The sequence below is a fragment of the Lutzomyia longipalpis genome, chromosome 2 (assembly GCF_024334085.1).
Source record: "Lutzomyia longipalpis isolate SR_M1_2022 chromosome 2, ASM2433408v1".
Taxonomy (NCBI): Eukaryota; Metazoa; Arthropoda; class Insecta; order Diptera; family Psychodidae; genus Lutzomyia; species Lutzomyia longipalpis.
The window spans coordinates 36,590,068-36,605,814 of NC_074708.1; the positions used below are offsets into that span (position 1 = coordinate 36,590,068).

At 36.6% G+C, this 15,747-nt stretch overlaps 1 protein-coding gene across 1 annotated transcript; it reads left to right on the forward strand.

Moving 5' to 3' along the window:
* The first annotated feature begins 460 nt into the window (after window positions 1-460).
* LOC129790554 (synaptotagmin-1) lies at window positions 461-13,730 on the forward strand. The gene is made up of 4 exons (XM_055828113.1): window positions 461-1,980; window positions 9,232-9,803; window positions 10,368-10,917; window positions 12,035-13,730. Exons 2-4 carry the CDS (start codon window positions 9,273-9,275, stop codon window positions 12,361-12,363), a joined length of 1,410 nt encoding a protein of 469 aa, XP_055684088.1. The 5' UTR covers window positions 461-1,980; window positions 9,232-9,272; the 3' UTR covers window positions 12,364-13,730.
* Window positions 13,731-15,747: the final 2,017 nt, after the last annotated feature.

A 15,747-nucleotide genomic window follows, 5' to 3' on the forward strand; every position in this document is an offset into this window, starting at 1 on the left:
GAGCAATGAGTAGAAAAATCAATTATTGGGGATTTAATAGGATATTTGATAATTTTGAGATTTTTGGGATTTTTTTTTGTGGGAAAAAGAATATTTAAATTAAATTAAATATGAATAAAATTAAAATTAGTTTGTGTTATAAATTCCATTACCCGGCGCCTCCATTGTTAACTGTAGCAGCTCAAGCTTTTCGAGGTGGAGACGCCTGGTGCTTGCTAAGTATGTTTTTGTTGATTTTGAAAATCAATTTTGTGAAAGAAAATCATAAAAATTCATTTTCGCCCTGCAACCAGGCGCCCCCATCGACTTCTTAAGCATTTTTTGATATTAATTAGTGTGATTAGATATAACCAGGCGTCTCCATTTAATCTATTTTGTTTATGATTTAAAAAAAAACAGAAAAATAAATAAAATATAACAACCAGGCGCCTCCATCACATCTCTTATTTCATTCAAATCAATAATTATGCAAAATAAAATGGAATTAATGTGAAATAAATGAAGGTAAATACCTAAATCAAATTTACGTCAAAAATATCTTTCAAAAAGACATTTAATCAAATATTTATAGATAATGAGATAATTCGACGTTTCATGAATATTTTATGTTGAAGAAAGGTCGATGTTTTGAGGGAACAATTAAAAAATATATAAGAGACTTTTTATGCTTTCTCATAGCACTTCCATTCAATACAGAAGTATCTTAAGGTTCATAATGCTTCATTAATTTTATTTCCTACTTTTTGTCTTTGATATTAAGCCACAAATGACCAAACTTAAATTAATCCTTTATCATACAAAATTCAGTAGCTTTTAATCTTTAATTCAGGTAAATAATATTCAGCAATTAGATGCCCCTTTGGGTCAAATTCGCTCACAGAGAGATAGCTGATGGAAAGAAAATCCCGCGAGATGGTGAAAGATAACCCCTTGCAATTAAATCACTGACGGCCTCCATGGAGAGCATAGGGTTTCAATGCCCTCCCTATTCAGCCCCCTTTTGCTTCTTTTGCTTGCCATCTTGCTCCCCTTTGTCCCATTGCTTTTTCACCAGCTATTTCTGTCCCCCCTTGTAGTGCTATTTTGCGAAAGATGATGGCCTCTCAAAGTGTTTCGTTCTTCGGGGCGATAATGCTTCACCAGCACCGGGGCTATATGCCCGCACATGTGTGTGGAGGCTCAATAGAGCGGGAATAATGAGTTTTGAAAACCCTCAATGGGGAGTGCGGGTGCGATGGGGAGCGAAGGGGAGCTCGGGGCATCGAATGGACCTGCGCGCACCATTGAATGCATATTTTATGAAAATCTTCAAAGTGTGGGAGAGTTCAAATGTGTGTAGATGGTGGTGAAAGCCACGCAACAATTGTGCGCATTTTCCCGCATATATTTTCCTCGGGAGTCTCTGTGTGTGCCCCCCGCGTGTGCCACCCCGCGTGGAGTTTGCTTAACACCACAGAAATGGACTTTTATCACCTCGGAGCGCAACAGGAGAGCCTCTCTGCATGAACAAAACCATCTTCAGTCGCTTGCAGGAGTTTCGTGGAAAAGGAAGTCACTCATAAGGCAAGATTTTCTTTTTTCTTTTGACACACACACGACTATATACTACATATAAGGTGAATAGAGGTACACACTACCCTCCTGCTGTGTAGTGGCAAAAAAAAACCCTTCCTGGTAACCCCAAAATCGACCCAGGGCATTTGGGGAATCATACACCCACCACAACATTTAGTTTAAACACAAAATAGGGCATAAATGGTGCTCAAGTGAAGTCAAAAAAAATAGAAGAAGAGTTCTTGAGGCAAATTAGCGTGACCCCCCAAAATAAGGAAAAGCCAAATAACAAGGAAGAGCTCCACAGGAACACCCTTTGTCAACAAATAAGTGGTGCCCCTCAGAATAAATATAAATTCAACACACACCAGGGTGGTGCAGGGACCAAGAGGGGCGGTGAGAAAATCAATTCCGCAGCTTTACAAGGTAATGTTTGCTCTCTTTAAGCAACATATTGAAGCACATTTTCCTATCAAACTTGAGAAAATTTATTCGTCTTATCACGAAACGGGAGGTTAATTCATGCTGAAAATATGTAGCGAGTAATTTTAGTTATATATTTACTCTATCAATATTTATTTAATGGTGCGCACAGAGCAGCGGGGGTGGGCGGTATTGGAATCACGAGGAAGCATCTCGCGCTTCCCAAAATGAAATTAATTCCCCCCAAAAAGCGCCCTCTTATCAGATATTTCCCTCTAGAGAGAGCGGAGTGAAAGGAACAATAAATTGCAACAAATACATTGGAAGTTTCAGCTTGATAAGGCGCCCAATGTGTACATATATTTTATTTTATTGCGAGAATAATAAAACCACTCATTTCTAACTCTATCTATACATATAGTACATTACACTACATACATATGTATTAGATTCTCTTCTAACCATATGGACAAATCACAATGAATATTTTTCTCTTATCACAGAACAAGTCTCCCGCATTGTTGGCGCACAGAAAATATATTTAGGTACAAAAAAACACAGAATTCCCCAACTGGCCCTAAAGGAGGATAAAATAGTACCCCGAAAATGGTGCAAAAAAACCGCAAAAGGGCGGGGGTGGTGGGTGGATACCGAAATTTCATGTTTCGCACCTCCAACATATGGTTTACAGGCGCACCCGGGTGTTTGTTGATTCAGCAGCACTGCATTATTTATTTAAATAACTTGTAGTCCTACCCCAATTAACCCACGTGGAGCCAGAATTGCATGCAGGTCACCCAGAGGGGTACATGTGCCTGCACATGAATAATTGAGGGGGTTGCACCATTAATTTATACCACCACACCATGACAAACAACTACCAAACATATTTGCAAACATTCTCCTCACTATTTCACAGCAGAGAATACCTTTTTTGTTACCCTTATTGTTGGACTTTTGCAAATTCCTTTTTGCGGCTCATATTTTTTAATGAGCTAAAATGGGATGAATGGGGTGCTATATATGGATTGACCTAGCTGGAAGGGGTTAAAACGAGATTTAAAGGGAGATTTTTTGCTTGGGGAAATCATGAATGTAGCTGAAATTCTATTTAAGGAGTGGAATGAATTTTATTTTAAGCTCTGAAGGCACTAAAAATAAGGAATAATTTAGGGGTTGAGTTTTTGGGAAGATTGAGATTACTTATTAACGGCTTTTGCACTCAAAAGAAAAGCTTTACCCAATTTGGTTACGCAATTATATATCGTTTTACGTTTCTTTTGAGCTTTTTATGTTCCTTATTAACGTTTGAAGTTTAATTTTTAACGTTTGGGTTACTTTTTTAATATTTAACGTTTTTTAATGCCGTTTAGGTTTTCTTTTCAAACGTATGACATTTCTTTTCTTCGGTTTGACGTTCTATTCGTACTTTGGACTTTTATTCTAATGTTTGACGTTATCTTTCGAGCTTTTGACCATATAATTTTAACGATTAAGTTCCTTCTCTAACATTTTCACGTTAATATTAATCTCTAATATATTTTTTAACGTTTTTTTTTATTCATTTTGATATTTCTTTTTTATGGTTTAATGTCCTTTTCTGAGTTAAGTATTTATCCTAAAGTTTGAGTATTTTCTTTAGTATTTAACTTTGTTTTTATAGTGTTTAACGTTTATTTCAACTTTTCACATTTTTTGTAACGTTTGTAAATTTTCTTTTAAAATTGTTTTAATTTACTTAGTTTAAAGCCTCAATTTTTTTATTTATAGACAAGAACTTGAACTAACAGATATTTTAATGTATTTAAATCTACTATAATTTTATTACCTTACCTAGTTAATCTGCGTATATTTTTTCAATTAAATATTCGAAAACTATTAAATCAATAAATTAAAAAAACAATCAGAAGAAGAACGATATCGCAGTGAAATATTCTTTTTAAATGTTCAAACGATTACAAAGACGCAATTCTTGCGTTTTACCTTGCATATTGCAAAAACAAGAAAAGTTAACGATTATCATTAACAATTCTCGGGAAAAAAATATTTTATAGAGAAAGAAGAGGAAAAGTTAGTTAATAGAATAAAATGTTTCAAATTCATTCTAAATAAAATAATTTTCTTTGCAAATTCCTTTATCCTGTAATTTCTTCTCAAAATATTTTGATTTAATTGGGGTTCCTTCTCTAGAAAAAAAATCATTTAAATAGAAAATCTCACCCTAGTCTCCTCTATCCAATTTAATCTCTTCTAAAAGTACAACGAAGAAACTTTCTCTAGAATTCTCAAGTAATCCTCTGCAAAATGTTATGAATTTCCTGGGAATTTTTAACCCTTTAACGTTTTTTGGGTCATACCCTGACCCAAAACGGAAATGATTTTTTAAGGATACTTCTAGTTAATATTTTTGGATGCTTTCTTCGCCAGTATAAAGCTAAAGGATCAACCTTTCAAGACATATTTTTTTGATTCATCCAATAAATTCCTTTATAGTCGATTTTTTGCATCAAACTTGGGAAAAATTGGTCGATTTTCAGCACTTTGAAAATCGGCATTTTTTCCTATTTTATAGTTTTCCGATAGTCTAAATCGACTTGAATCTTATAAATAGACTAAATAACAAGAAAAAATTGCTTTATGAGAACCTTGAAAGTCGAACCAATTTTCCAAAACGCTTTTCCAAACTTTTTGGGTCAGCATATGACCCAATGGACGGGAAGGGATACAAAACGCGGAATGTTTGACAACTCATTTCCCATACATAAACAGTGCGGGTGAAGTGGCTGGATGAACCACGATTTTCAGTGATTTGAGTGATTTCCGGGCCAGAATCTCTGGCCAGGATGTGTTCTGATGGAGGGATGGGTATCCTCCTTTAGTGTTGTGTTAAGTTTAATGCAATTTTGTGGTAAATAAGTGGTAAATTTAACGCAAAACCGTGACAGGGTGCGTGTTTACAGTGTGGAGAAGTGGCTGAATGGGCCCCGAATTTCAGATATTTGAGCGATTTCCTGGCCAGAATCTCTGGCTGGGATGTGTTCAGATGGAGGAATGGCTATCCCCCTTTACTGTTCTGTTAAGTTTTATCCAAGTATGTGGCAAATAAGTGATAAATTAACCATAAAATCGGGCAATGTGTGTGATTAGAGGAACCTTCACCTGGGATGACACTGAAAATCCTGACCAAACCACTTCTGGTCGGTTTGAATCTCATTGTAGTTCATCCCAGGGTGCTTCCGAGGCGTCTTGGGGGTAACATTACCGGCCACGGACACAGAGTGCTTCTTAATTGTGAATATCAAAAATCCGTGTTTTGTATCCCTTGCGGTCCATTGGGTCATATGCTGACCCAAAGCTTTTCCGGAAAATCCGTAAGTTGGAAAATTTTTTTTTCGACTGAAATCTGTATAATTAGGCCCAAAGAGTTGGAAAATAGCAAAATTTCCAAAATCGGCCCAGCAGTTTAGGCGCGGACCTTAAAGGGTTAATAAGGGAAAAATTCTTTTTGTATTTTGTTTTCATAATCATTTCCCAAATGGGAAGTCCCATTAAGAGATCCTCCTCAATTAGCAAAAGTATCTTCGTGTTTATATTCCTGGAATTCTTGGTGGTAAGAAATTTAATTAAATTTTGCAACAAATATTGTGCGGAGTTTGTAAACTTTCCGAACAACCCCCTCATCCTCGTTTATTTGGCTCCACATGTGATTATGTACTAGCAGGGAGATTTCTGGAAACCTCAATGCATATTTCGAGGAATCCCATCTCCATTCCGTCCCTTTTAGTAGGTATAGTGTTTGAAGGAATTAACAGGAATTTCGATAAAGCTCCTCCTGGCTTGAGAGGGTGTGTGAGTGTGTTGTAATTATCCTTCGAAATGAGGATGCGTATCTCATCCTTTGTGCAAATTGCAAAAGGTGAAAGGAATGCTCTTCTCTGTACAATGTAATTGATGCGCCCGCCTTTGGTACAATCAAACTCGAGTATCATTGATTTAGTGTCAGAATGCTTATCGTTCACCTCACCCACTTTTCCCCCGGGGAATGAGCAGGTGGAAGGGGGGAGGGTACCTTCATTTTGCGAAATTACTCCAAGTCAATTTCCTCCTGATCCATTTATTCGATTGACACGCTTTTGAATTAATGGACTAAATTGATTTTACACAGACGATACAGCGACATTCCTCAAACTCTCTCTCTCTCTCTCTTCTCTTCTTGGAAAAGGTTACAAGTCGCTTGATTAAAATTTCCATTTATATCAATTAAAAGTGGGCCACCCACCCTCATCTTCCTCCTCTTTTATCTCTTCTCTCTCTCCATTTATTTAATGGAAATTCCCGCATCAGGAAGTTCTTGCAAAGATCAAAAGGAATAAAAAAATCATTGAGATTATTTGCTGTGTGAGAAGTTCCAAGAAGTCACCACAAATGTACTTTTCTTGATCTTGTTGTTGGTAATATATATATTGACGATGATGGGGTTCTTGTAATGAAATACCTCTGTTTGTTACCCCTATTTGAAAGCATTGTTTGTGCGCAATGAAAAACAACTTTTAATTCTTACACCTTGCAGGTGTAAACAGGGTATTGTTAGTCAATGTTATTCCATCAGATTATCCTGAGGAGGTGTTTGGATGATGGAGCTTTTTCCCCAAGGCGACAGGAGCTTTTATCACCTTTTCTGCCAACACGATGCTTTTTCTTTCTCTCTTTCTGCTCATTAATTAGGTCAGTTGACGGACACAATAGGATGCCCAACCTCCCCTTTTTTTTTCTTTTCCACCTTCTTTACTTCCATTATTCCCCCCCCCCCCTCCCCACTTCCCCCGTATGTGCTCACACACCGGCGGAAATTGAAAAGAACGTATTGTGGCGTAATCGATAGGACGAGAGAGAAAACAGAAGGAAAAATGAGTTGAAAATTTTTCTTCTTCAAATACCTTTGGGGCTTTTGGGGACTTGACAATGACATTTTATACTATTTCAATTCTCCTACCATTAAGGAGAATTTTTTATTGATATTTTGAAAGGAAATTCCTTGACAAATTTCATGGTAGACAAAAGGATTTTTTGGAGAAAAAAGCTAACATAATTTTGTAAGGACTCCCAAATTACTTATTTTGATTCTCAAAAAAAATGTACGGGTAAGCTGACCAAGCTTACGAGAGCTGTGTTTCTTTCAGTGTACCAATTTTGTGAGAGCAAACTAGAACGCGAATTTGTTTAAATACATGCAAAATCGGGAAAAGTTGAAAAGTCATTCCCCAAGAAATCTTTAAAATGCCATATCTCGGGAACGGCTCCATAGATTTTCGAGTTTGAGCTATCGTTAGAAAGGTCTTAATCTCAACTATAATATATTAAAATATGAAGTAAATCGATAATGGCATTTTCGAAATATTCGAGTTCGAAATTTTCAAAAATTTTGATTTTGACTTTAGCGCCTCTCGCGGTCATTTCTCGAACTTGCAATGTTCTAGACATTTGTAGGGCTTCACGAAACCTTTCATTTGCGCTTGAGTTGATCAAAATCGGACTTGTAGCACCCGAGATAAGACATGCCAACTTTAGAAGGCTATATCTCAAGAACGGAGACATAGATTTTCTTCATTTTTGGCATGGAGCTAGATAATATGGTCAGCTATAACATATCAAAAAATGAAGCAAATCGATAATGGCGTTTTCGAGATATTCATCGAAAACTCATCGAAAATTTTGTTTTTGATTTTTGGCCCCCTAGCGGTCACTTTTGAAACTTCGGATGTTCTAAAGAGTTGTGGGGCTTGTTGAGAGCTTTCATTTGAGCCTGGGTTGATCGAAATCGGTCAAGCCGTTTTCGAGTTATGGTCGATTTTCGATGAAAAATTGTGGCGGCCATATTGACTAAACGGCTTGACCGATTTTCGAAAATGAGGTATCGTTGGAAAGCTCTTGATGGTCCCTACAACATATAAAAATTTCAGATTTTTAGCTATAATAGGGGCTGAGATATAGGCAAAACAAAATTTTAGGGTTATTCAAAATGGCGGACGGGGGGGTGGGGGGTAAAATTTGACATCATAATCGGATGTCTTCCAGTCGATATTTAAACTTTGCCGTTTACCGCAAGTCTCTATCTATCACCGTTCTCTCGCAATTTAGCGTTGTACTCCGGCCGGACGGCCGGACGGCCAGACGGCCGGACGGACGGCCGGAAAAAAAATTTTTTGGCGCATACGTTTTTTGGAATGTGGGGACCCTAATTCGTGCTCATCCCAAGTTTGAGCCCGATCTGACGACTTTCGATTTTGCTCGGTACACAAAAGCTGTGTCTGAAAGAAACACAGCTAACTTACGCGTGTCCCGTTTATTTTCTCAAATACGCAATTTTCCAATACACAAATGAATAAACTCCTTTTATCTCTTTTTTAAAAGAAAAAAAAAACACAGAGAATTAAAATTAAATAAATAAAAACAGTTAGACTGGAAGAATTAAATCAGAGCTACAAATAAAAAAGAAAATCCAATTAAATGACCTTTAGTAAACTCCTTAAATGATTAAATTGCTCACTCCATCTTAAGGACATTACTCGCTTTTCTTTTCACGCTAATGTACTTTTTTCTGCATATTTTTGCCATTTGAATGTTTTTTTTTTCTTCTCCATCTGCTTGAGTGAATGAAATGATTTGAATAAATAATTCTACTATTACTATTTCTTTTTTTTTTTTGCTTCAACTTCAACCCGCACAGTTCTTTCAGCTTCAATTTGTATTAATTTACTTTACGCGCTAAGCTAAAACGTATATAATGCGACTATTTGAATGTGAGAAGAAAAAAACGAGAGAAAATCGATATGTTAAATTATGTTGAATGTATGTATGCGAGTGTGGGTGGATGGGGGATGACCATTTAGAATTCCTTATTCAGACTCAATTTCAGGCAGCACAGCTCTCTCTCTCTGGGTGCTGCTGTGAAATCGATGTGAATACGTTGCGGAGTTAGTGAAATGATGATAAATCGTATCTTATTAATATTCAATCTCTAACTCTCGTGGTATGGGGGTAGAGTGCTGTCGAGAGATTTTCATTACTCTTCATTTCCACACACCAGCAGCCCCAGCAGAGTATTTTACTCACAATCATTTGCCATAAAATCTCGAGGCGTGAAAAGGGAGATATATATGCTGTGTTATGTATGTGAATGTGTCCACAAATGGATGGTGGAGGGATTAGTACTGAAGATGGGAGAAAGCCTGCAATTATTTGTCTCTCCTTCAGGTCCTCCCATTTTGGTGCAGAGAGCCTTGCACGTGGACACAATGGATGGAGCACTAAAGCGCTTTGAGGATGTCTCGTGGTCCCAAATGGCTGTCTATGGGTCCGTTTCCTTTGTCATTGTCTCCCTGCTGTGTATTCTCATCTATGTTACATGCTCCAAGTCCTATCGTCTCAATTGGTTTGAGAATAATCTCCTGGAAACTGTGTCAGAGCACGGGGACATTGGGCAGAGTCATGAGGCGCTCATCAGTTGCAGTACATCCTACAATCTCGATGCGGGGGCCGTGGAGACGGGACGTCAGAGTGCTGCTGAGGCAGCAGATCCCGCATTTTGGGTTCCTGTAACACATCAGGGACGCTCAGAAGCTCCCAATTCTGTGGCCTCGGACGACAGTCAACTCCCCACGCCAACATCCCCATCTGAGAGTAATCGTTCAGTGGCCTCCAGCACGGTGCCCATTGCAAGGAGTGATAAGCACGTTGTCCTGGCCACGAGTCCAGCACGCCTCAAAGTTTCCTCCATGCAGGCAAAATTGGATCACACCAAAATCGATACATCCCTCTACGAAGCGGTAATGATGTTTCTCATTAATTACACCCCCGCACTTAACTTTTTTTACAACTTAATACTCCCCTAGAGTTGCTAAGTATTAAGATGCACGATGACTAATTAAGTTTGTCTTCTTTTCTTTAATAAATATTTATTTAACACTGAAGAGAAGTCAAAATTTTATTAATTTTCTTTGAGCTTTTTTTCAAAGATAAGCTTTAAGGATTTTTCTTGAGAAAGTTAAAGCATTTCTGCTTAATTGCAAAGTAAAGAAATTAAATAATTTCATTATGAAAACCCCCAAAACTAAATTAAAAATTAACGAGAATAACTTTCTCAAAACTTTTATTTAATTTCAAATTCAAACTGAATTTTTAACTGCCACCATTATCTTTTGGAAACTTTCCTCAATCTTTAAAAAAAAATCTCCCACACTTTTCTCTTGGCTTTCCTCAGTCACAGAGGTAGTTGATTATGTAAATCTAGGGGAATGTCTTTCAATTTGACTTGAGGAAAACTTTAAAGAAGTTCTCTTTAAGTGAAAATTACTTTAATGCTTACCCATCAACTCTGTTACTTCGTGCAGTGCGCCTCGCCGACGCCAAGTATCTCGAGCACAGAGAACACCCACGGCGTCATCCACCTCACCCTCTTGTACGACCCAATTGCGGGCATTCTCAGTGTACGCCTCATCGAGGCACAGGACCTCCAACCGCGTGATTTTAGCGGCACTGCTGATCCCTACTGCAAGATTCGCCTGCTGCCCAATAAGACCAATGTGTGGCAGACGCGAATTCACAAACGCACCCTCAATCCCATCTTTGATGAGGATTTTGTCTTCGAGGAGCGTCCCGCCGTCATTGGGAGGCGCACCCTTGAGATCCTCCTGTACGACTTTGACGCCTACTCACGGCACCTGAGCATTGGTAGCACCCAAATCCCACTGGCGCACGTTGATCTGTCTGATAAAGTTGAGCTCTGGCGCCCTCTAACTCCGTGCACGGATCAGGATGCTAAAGTTGATCTTGGGGAGATTATGGTGTCCCTTTCGTACCTACCATCTGCCGAGAGACTCACTGTGGTCATCATAAAGGCCAGGAATCTACGTGTTGTTGATGATAGTCGCAATTCTGCAGGTATGCTTGAAAAATTAATTAATTCTTTTTTGTGAGAAAATTTCCGTTTCTTGTTGAAATTCGAATTTTTTCGGTTAATGTTACACAATAAAGTTCAATTGACAGATATATAATTTCTGATAGTCAGAGAGTCATTAAATAAATATTAATTAATTACCTAATAATCAATGCAATGGTAATGAAGCTAATTAATACAATTTAATAATTTCTTTAAGCCCTTTAAGCGATTAAAATTACTAAAGATTAAAATTTTGACATAAGTTATTTTGACACAAGCTCATTTGACAGATGAAATACAAACAAATTCAGTTGACAGAAGAATTTTGACAGGTCAAATCCTCAACACGTGTAATTGGCAATTTAATTCAAACACCAACTGAAACAACTCCATAAAAATCTTACCAATTTGCATTTTATTAAGAAAAAAACACAAAAACTGGTGCTCCAAAATTGTTTGAAATGCTGGAAAGTTTCCAAAATGGCAAAAGGGATATGTTTTAGTTCGTCCTACATATTCTGTAGCCCTTCTGTTCCACATTAAATATAAACTAGTCAGCCGCACTTGTTGATGTGCAGGTTTGTTAGTTCATAAAGGGACAAAATGCTAAAATAATTTGTTTAATTTGCTTAGAATGGAGTTCGCAATTTTAAATGGGGACGCCTCTAAAATTGAGGTTAGAAAAGGTCGCTTTGAAAATGTTCTGTTGCTGGCTCAACAAGAAAATCAACAGCACCCAAAACTATCAAAAACCATAAAATTTAGCTGTTGCTCCCTGGGTTTGCCTTTAACCATGCATACATAGTTTGTGGCTATAATTTACGCATTAAAGCGAATGTAACAAGCTTTATTATTAGTGCGTAATCGCACCACCATTCCTCCCCCTCATTTTTGCCATGACCGCCACATAAAACGCAATTAAATGACACGGAAACGTGAAATTAGCTATCAAGCCCTAATTAGAGGCTATCGCAAATTCAATCTCAAAATTTTAAATTGAATTACAAACATTAACCGAACTTTTACGGCTACCCATTTAGGGGGCAATTGTCTCATAGCACCACACTGGCTGCGTTGGACGCAAATTAACACAATTTTTTTGTTACTTCTTCTGTGTAGATCCCTACGTTAAGGTGAACATCCTCCTGGCGGGGAAGAAGTTGAAGAAACGGAAAACAGGCGTTCAACGCGCAAACATCTCGCCCGTCTTCAATGAGGCGCTCATCTTTGATATTGCTAAAGATACTCTCAAGTCGTGCTTGATTGAGTTCATTGTGATGCACGACAGTCTTCTGGGTCCAAATGAGCCCCTGGGGCGCGCTGTGATTGGGAATACAGCTGAAGTGCGATTGAATGAGAGGAATTTCTTCGAGGAGATGTTCCGCACAAAAACTGCAACAGCTCAATGGATACCACTGTCTGAGCCCGCAGGTGCCACCAATCCCTAAGAGGGTGGACCATCTAACAGGAAAAAATGCTTCTTTTGTGGGTAATTCACATTGCACTCGAGAAAATTGCTTTCCAACAGAATTTTACTGGTTTTTGAATTTAAAAAAAAATGATTTTTCAAATTTTCTTGCAGTTTTTTGTAATAAAAATAATTATAAGAGGTTTTTTTTAGAGAAATAAATTTTTAATTGATTATTTAATTGAAAATTTTAAAGATGAGAACAATAAATTTAAAAAATCAATTCAATTTTTGAATATGAATGGAAATATAAAATCCGGCCCGACGAATTCTATCCTAGTTAATTCTCCACAAATAAATTTATTTATTTTTTTAATTTTCTTGTAGTATTTCGTATAAACTTTACAATTTTTTACTTAGGAAAACAACTAAACATTTTTAATCTATTTAAAAAAAATTGTGTAAAAGAAGAACAATTTATGACAATTTAATAAAATAAAAAAAAATTCTTTAGAACTCTGACCTGATGAATTCTAGCAGTTTTATTTCTCATAGTATTTTAAATGAAGAACTGTTTAACTTCTCTAAAGCCTTTGGACCAGTAGAATGTTAACTAAAATCAAATGAAAAATGCAAAAGTACCTGGATTTTCTAACTAAAATGAGCATTTTTTATTGCTTTAACAGACTAATCAGAAAGACTGAATTATAAAATTATGACTCTACTGAAGATTCTTGCAAATTATTCTTAAATAATCTTCAAGAAAAATGAGTCAAAAAACTTTCATACATTTAGTAGTTTTCTGCAAAAAAACATTCAGGGAGTTATTTAGTCAAAAAAAATTATTTTCAATTTAAAATTCCAAGTTAAATTTTCCATAAAATCCTTTTTTTCTTTCAATAAAATATTATAAATTTTAATATTAAAATTCATGATGAAAAAACTTGAAAAAAAAAAGAATTTTCTCGAGTGTGATTAAAGTAATTTATATGTAGATTAACTTTCCAGCCGCAACATTTCAATTATTTTATTTAGAACACACATAAAAAAAATCTTTCTATGCCTCGAAGCGTCAATTGAGATGAATGATGTAGTAAATGAAGGGAATTCTATATAATAATAAATAAAATAAAAATCTCTCGCCTCATGCAGAAAGAAAAAAAGAAGAAAGAATCAACAGGACTCTCTATGCATAATATATTAATCTTTTATAGAGTAACTAATGAGTTATAAATTAAATAGCAGCAAAAGGAAAAACAATTATTCAAAATGTGTGTCATAGAGGAAATTATTTATCTTGTAGACAAGAAAATTAATGTACAAAGCAACATACACACAACACACAGATATAAGTTAATCATTAAAGAGAGAAAGAGGAAAAAAACTAAAAGGAAAAGACACAACAAACTGTCATCTTATTGAGTGAATATCCTCCTTTTTCTTGTGATGAAGAATTCATTAAGGAGCGCATCGGAGACGGTCTTACCCATGGGGCCAGGGCAAAAATAAAACCTCGATGGAGTTTGAGCTTCAAGTTGAGAATGATGGGAATGAGGGGTGGTGGTGCGGTTGTTGGTATAAAGTTAAAGACAATTTTTCAGCATTACCTCCATCAAGCAGAGTCCTTTGCGGGCACTCCTTCTTTGCAGTGCAGAGTAAATATTTTTGAATCACCACTTGTGGGGCTTTTCCCGAAGACGATGAGAGGAGACACAACTTTTCTATTTACATTCCACCATCGGACACGAAAATGATGGAAGATGTGTCGAGGGAATTGCAGTTTGTCTCTTCTTTTATAATGCGAAGTGAGTCGAGAACAGTGACCAGAATTTTGATTAGAAATTGATGTGATACTCCTTGGTGCGCTCTTCTTCCATTTTTCATCAAATTTAAACCACCCCCCACCCATCCTCCTCCTCCCACAAGGACTTCATCACAAGAAGCACAGCCCCCCTTGAGCAGGAAGGAAGGCAAGCAAGCCAATGTATATAATAGGAAGTACGCGGTGCGGTGAGTTATGATGGGAGATTCAAACATAAAAATTAGACAAAGAGGTGATCATTCACGCCTCCCCAAGGCATTTTGTGCGCGCCAAAAAACGTCTGCAGACAGGAAATAATTCGACATTGCTCAAAAATCACGTACATTTCCCCAATGAAATTCCACCATCTATTTGAAATATTATTCACACACACAAGAGCACGAAAGGATGTGCAAAATGAAATCCTCCCGAATGATAATTTGGGTTATATTCACTCCATAAAAAAAGGGAAGAGAAGGATATTCTCTGTGCCAAATGAAAAGGATATATTTATTTTAGAGGAAAATCATCTGCGAGGGATGACTTTTCAGCATGAAATTCATGTGAAAAGATTCAAATTAATCTAGATTATGATTTTTTTTTCGTTTGAGAATTCCCAAAACAGTTTTCTTTTAATTAATTTATAATTATATCTGGGTTATTTACGAGAATGCAACGCTATATGTGCTCTCCTAAAAGCTTTCATTTTTTGTCTCTTTTTTTAAGTTTTTTTTTCGCACAGGGAAGTAGGAGAAAATAAGATTTATTCTTTTGAAGATTTCAAAAATGAGTTTTTTAATAGGAGAAATAATTAAATGATCATTAAAAGTTTAAAGAATTCTGATTTTATTTTAAGTTGCATAAGGAATTTTTCAGGATAAAAATTTCATTTTTAGGCTTCCAGTCTTTTCTTCAATTCTTCGGCTGGAATTTATTATGTTTCGGTTTGTTTTAAGTGTTTTTATGCGAAATTAGTATTTTAAGGCTTTTACTTTCATAAAGTTTCTTTTCAATAATTTATTGTTTCTGAAAGAATCAAGATCTATCGTTAAAACATTTTTAATTAAAATTTAAAATATCTTTACTTCCATTCGTAGTAAGTAAAGTAGTCCCAATATTCCCTTAAAATTGAATATCAGGAATTCTTTTCTGAAAAAATCTCCTTTGATTTCTGAATCTCTGTTGTTGTAAAGAAAAAAAATCATTAAATTGCATTCTCTGCCATTGGCAAGCATGAGGAGCGCTGTAATGTTGCTTGTGGGTGGTAAAGGATGGCAGGGCAAGAAAAACGTGGTGTGAGAAGTATCTGGTATTACGACGAATGGCAAAATATGCCCTTTTGCTGTGGAATTTCAATTCAAAACCCCCCATCCGCCGACACCGCCCCGCACCCCGCCCATTCACTGCGATGCATTATCAACAATGAACTTTCTTCTCACGACCTGCACGAAGAATTTGGTGTGCTTGGGGAAAAGCCTGTGCTGCTGGAGAACATTTATCGAATTTCAATCTATTATTATCGACCTATTTCCAGCGATTCATGCGATATTATTGCCCCCCATGTGGAGTTATCTATTGTAAAATATATTTCCTCGCATAGAAATAGCTCAAATGCCAGCCACG

What these genes read in the sequence shown, in the direction of transcription:
- LOC129790554 (XM_055828113.1), top strand. Translation starts at nt 9,273, where the DNA reads ATGGATGGAGCACTAAAGCGCTTTGAGGATGTCTCGTGGTCCCAAATG. An exon ending in ATACATCCCTCTACGAAGCG is followed by an intron (nt 9,804 to 10,367) that starts GTAATGATGTTT and finishes TACTTCGTGCAG; the next exon opens with TGCGCCTCGCCGACGCCAAG. An exon ending in TGATAGTCGCAATTCTGCAG is followed by an intron (nt 10,918 to 12,034) that starts GTATGCTTGAAA and finishes TCTTCTGTGTAG; the next exon opens with ATCCCTACGTTAAGGTGAAC.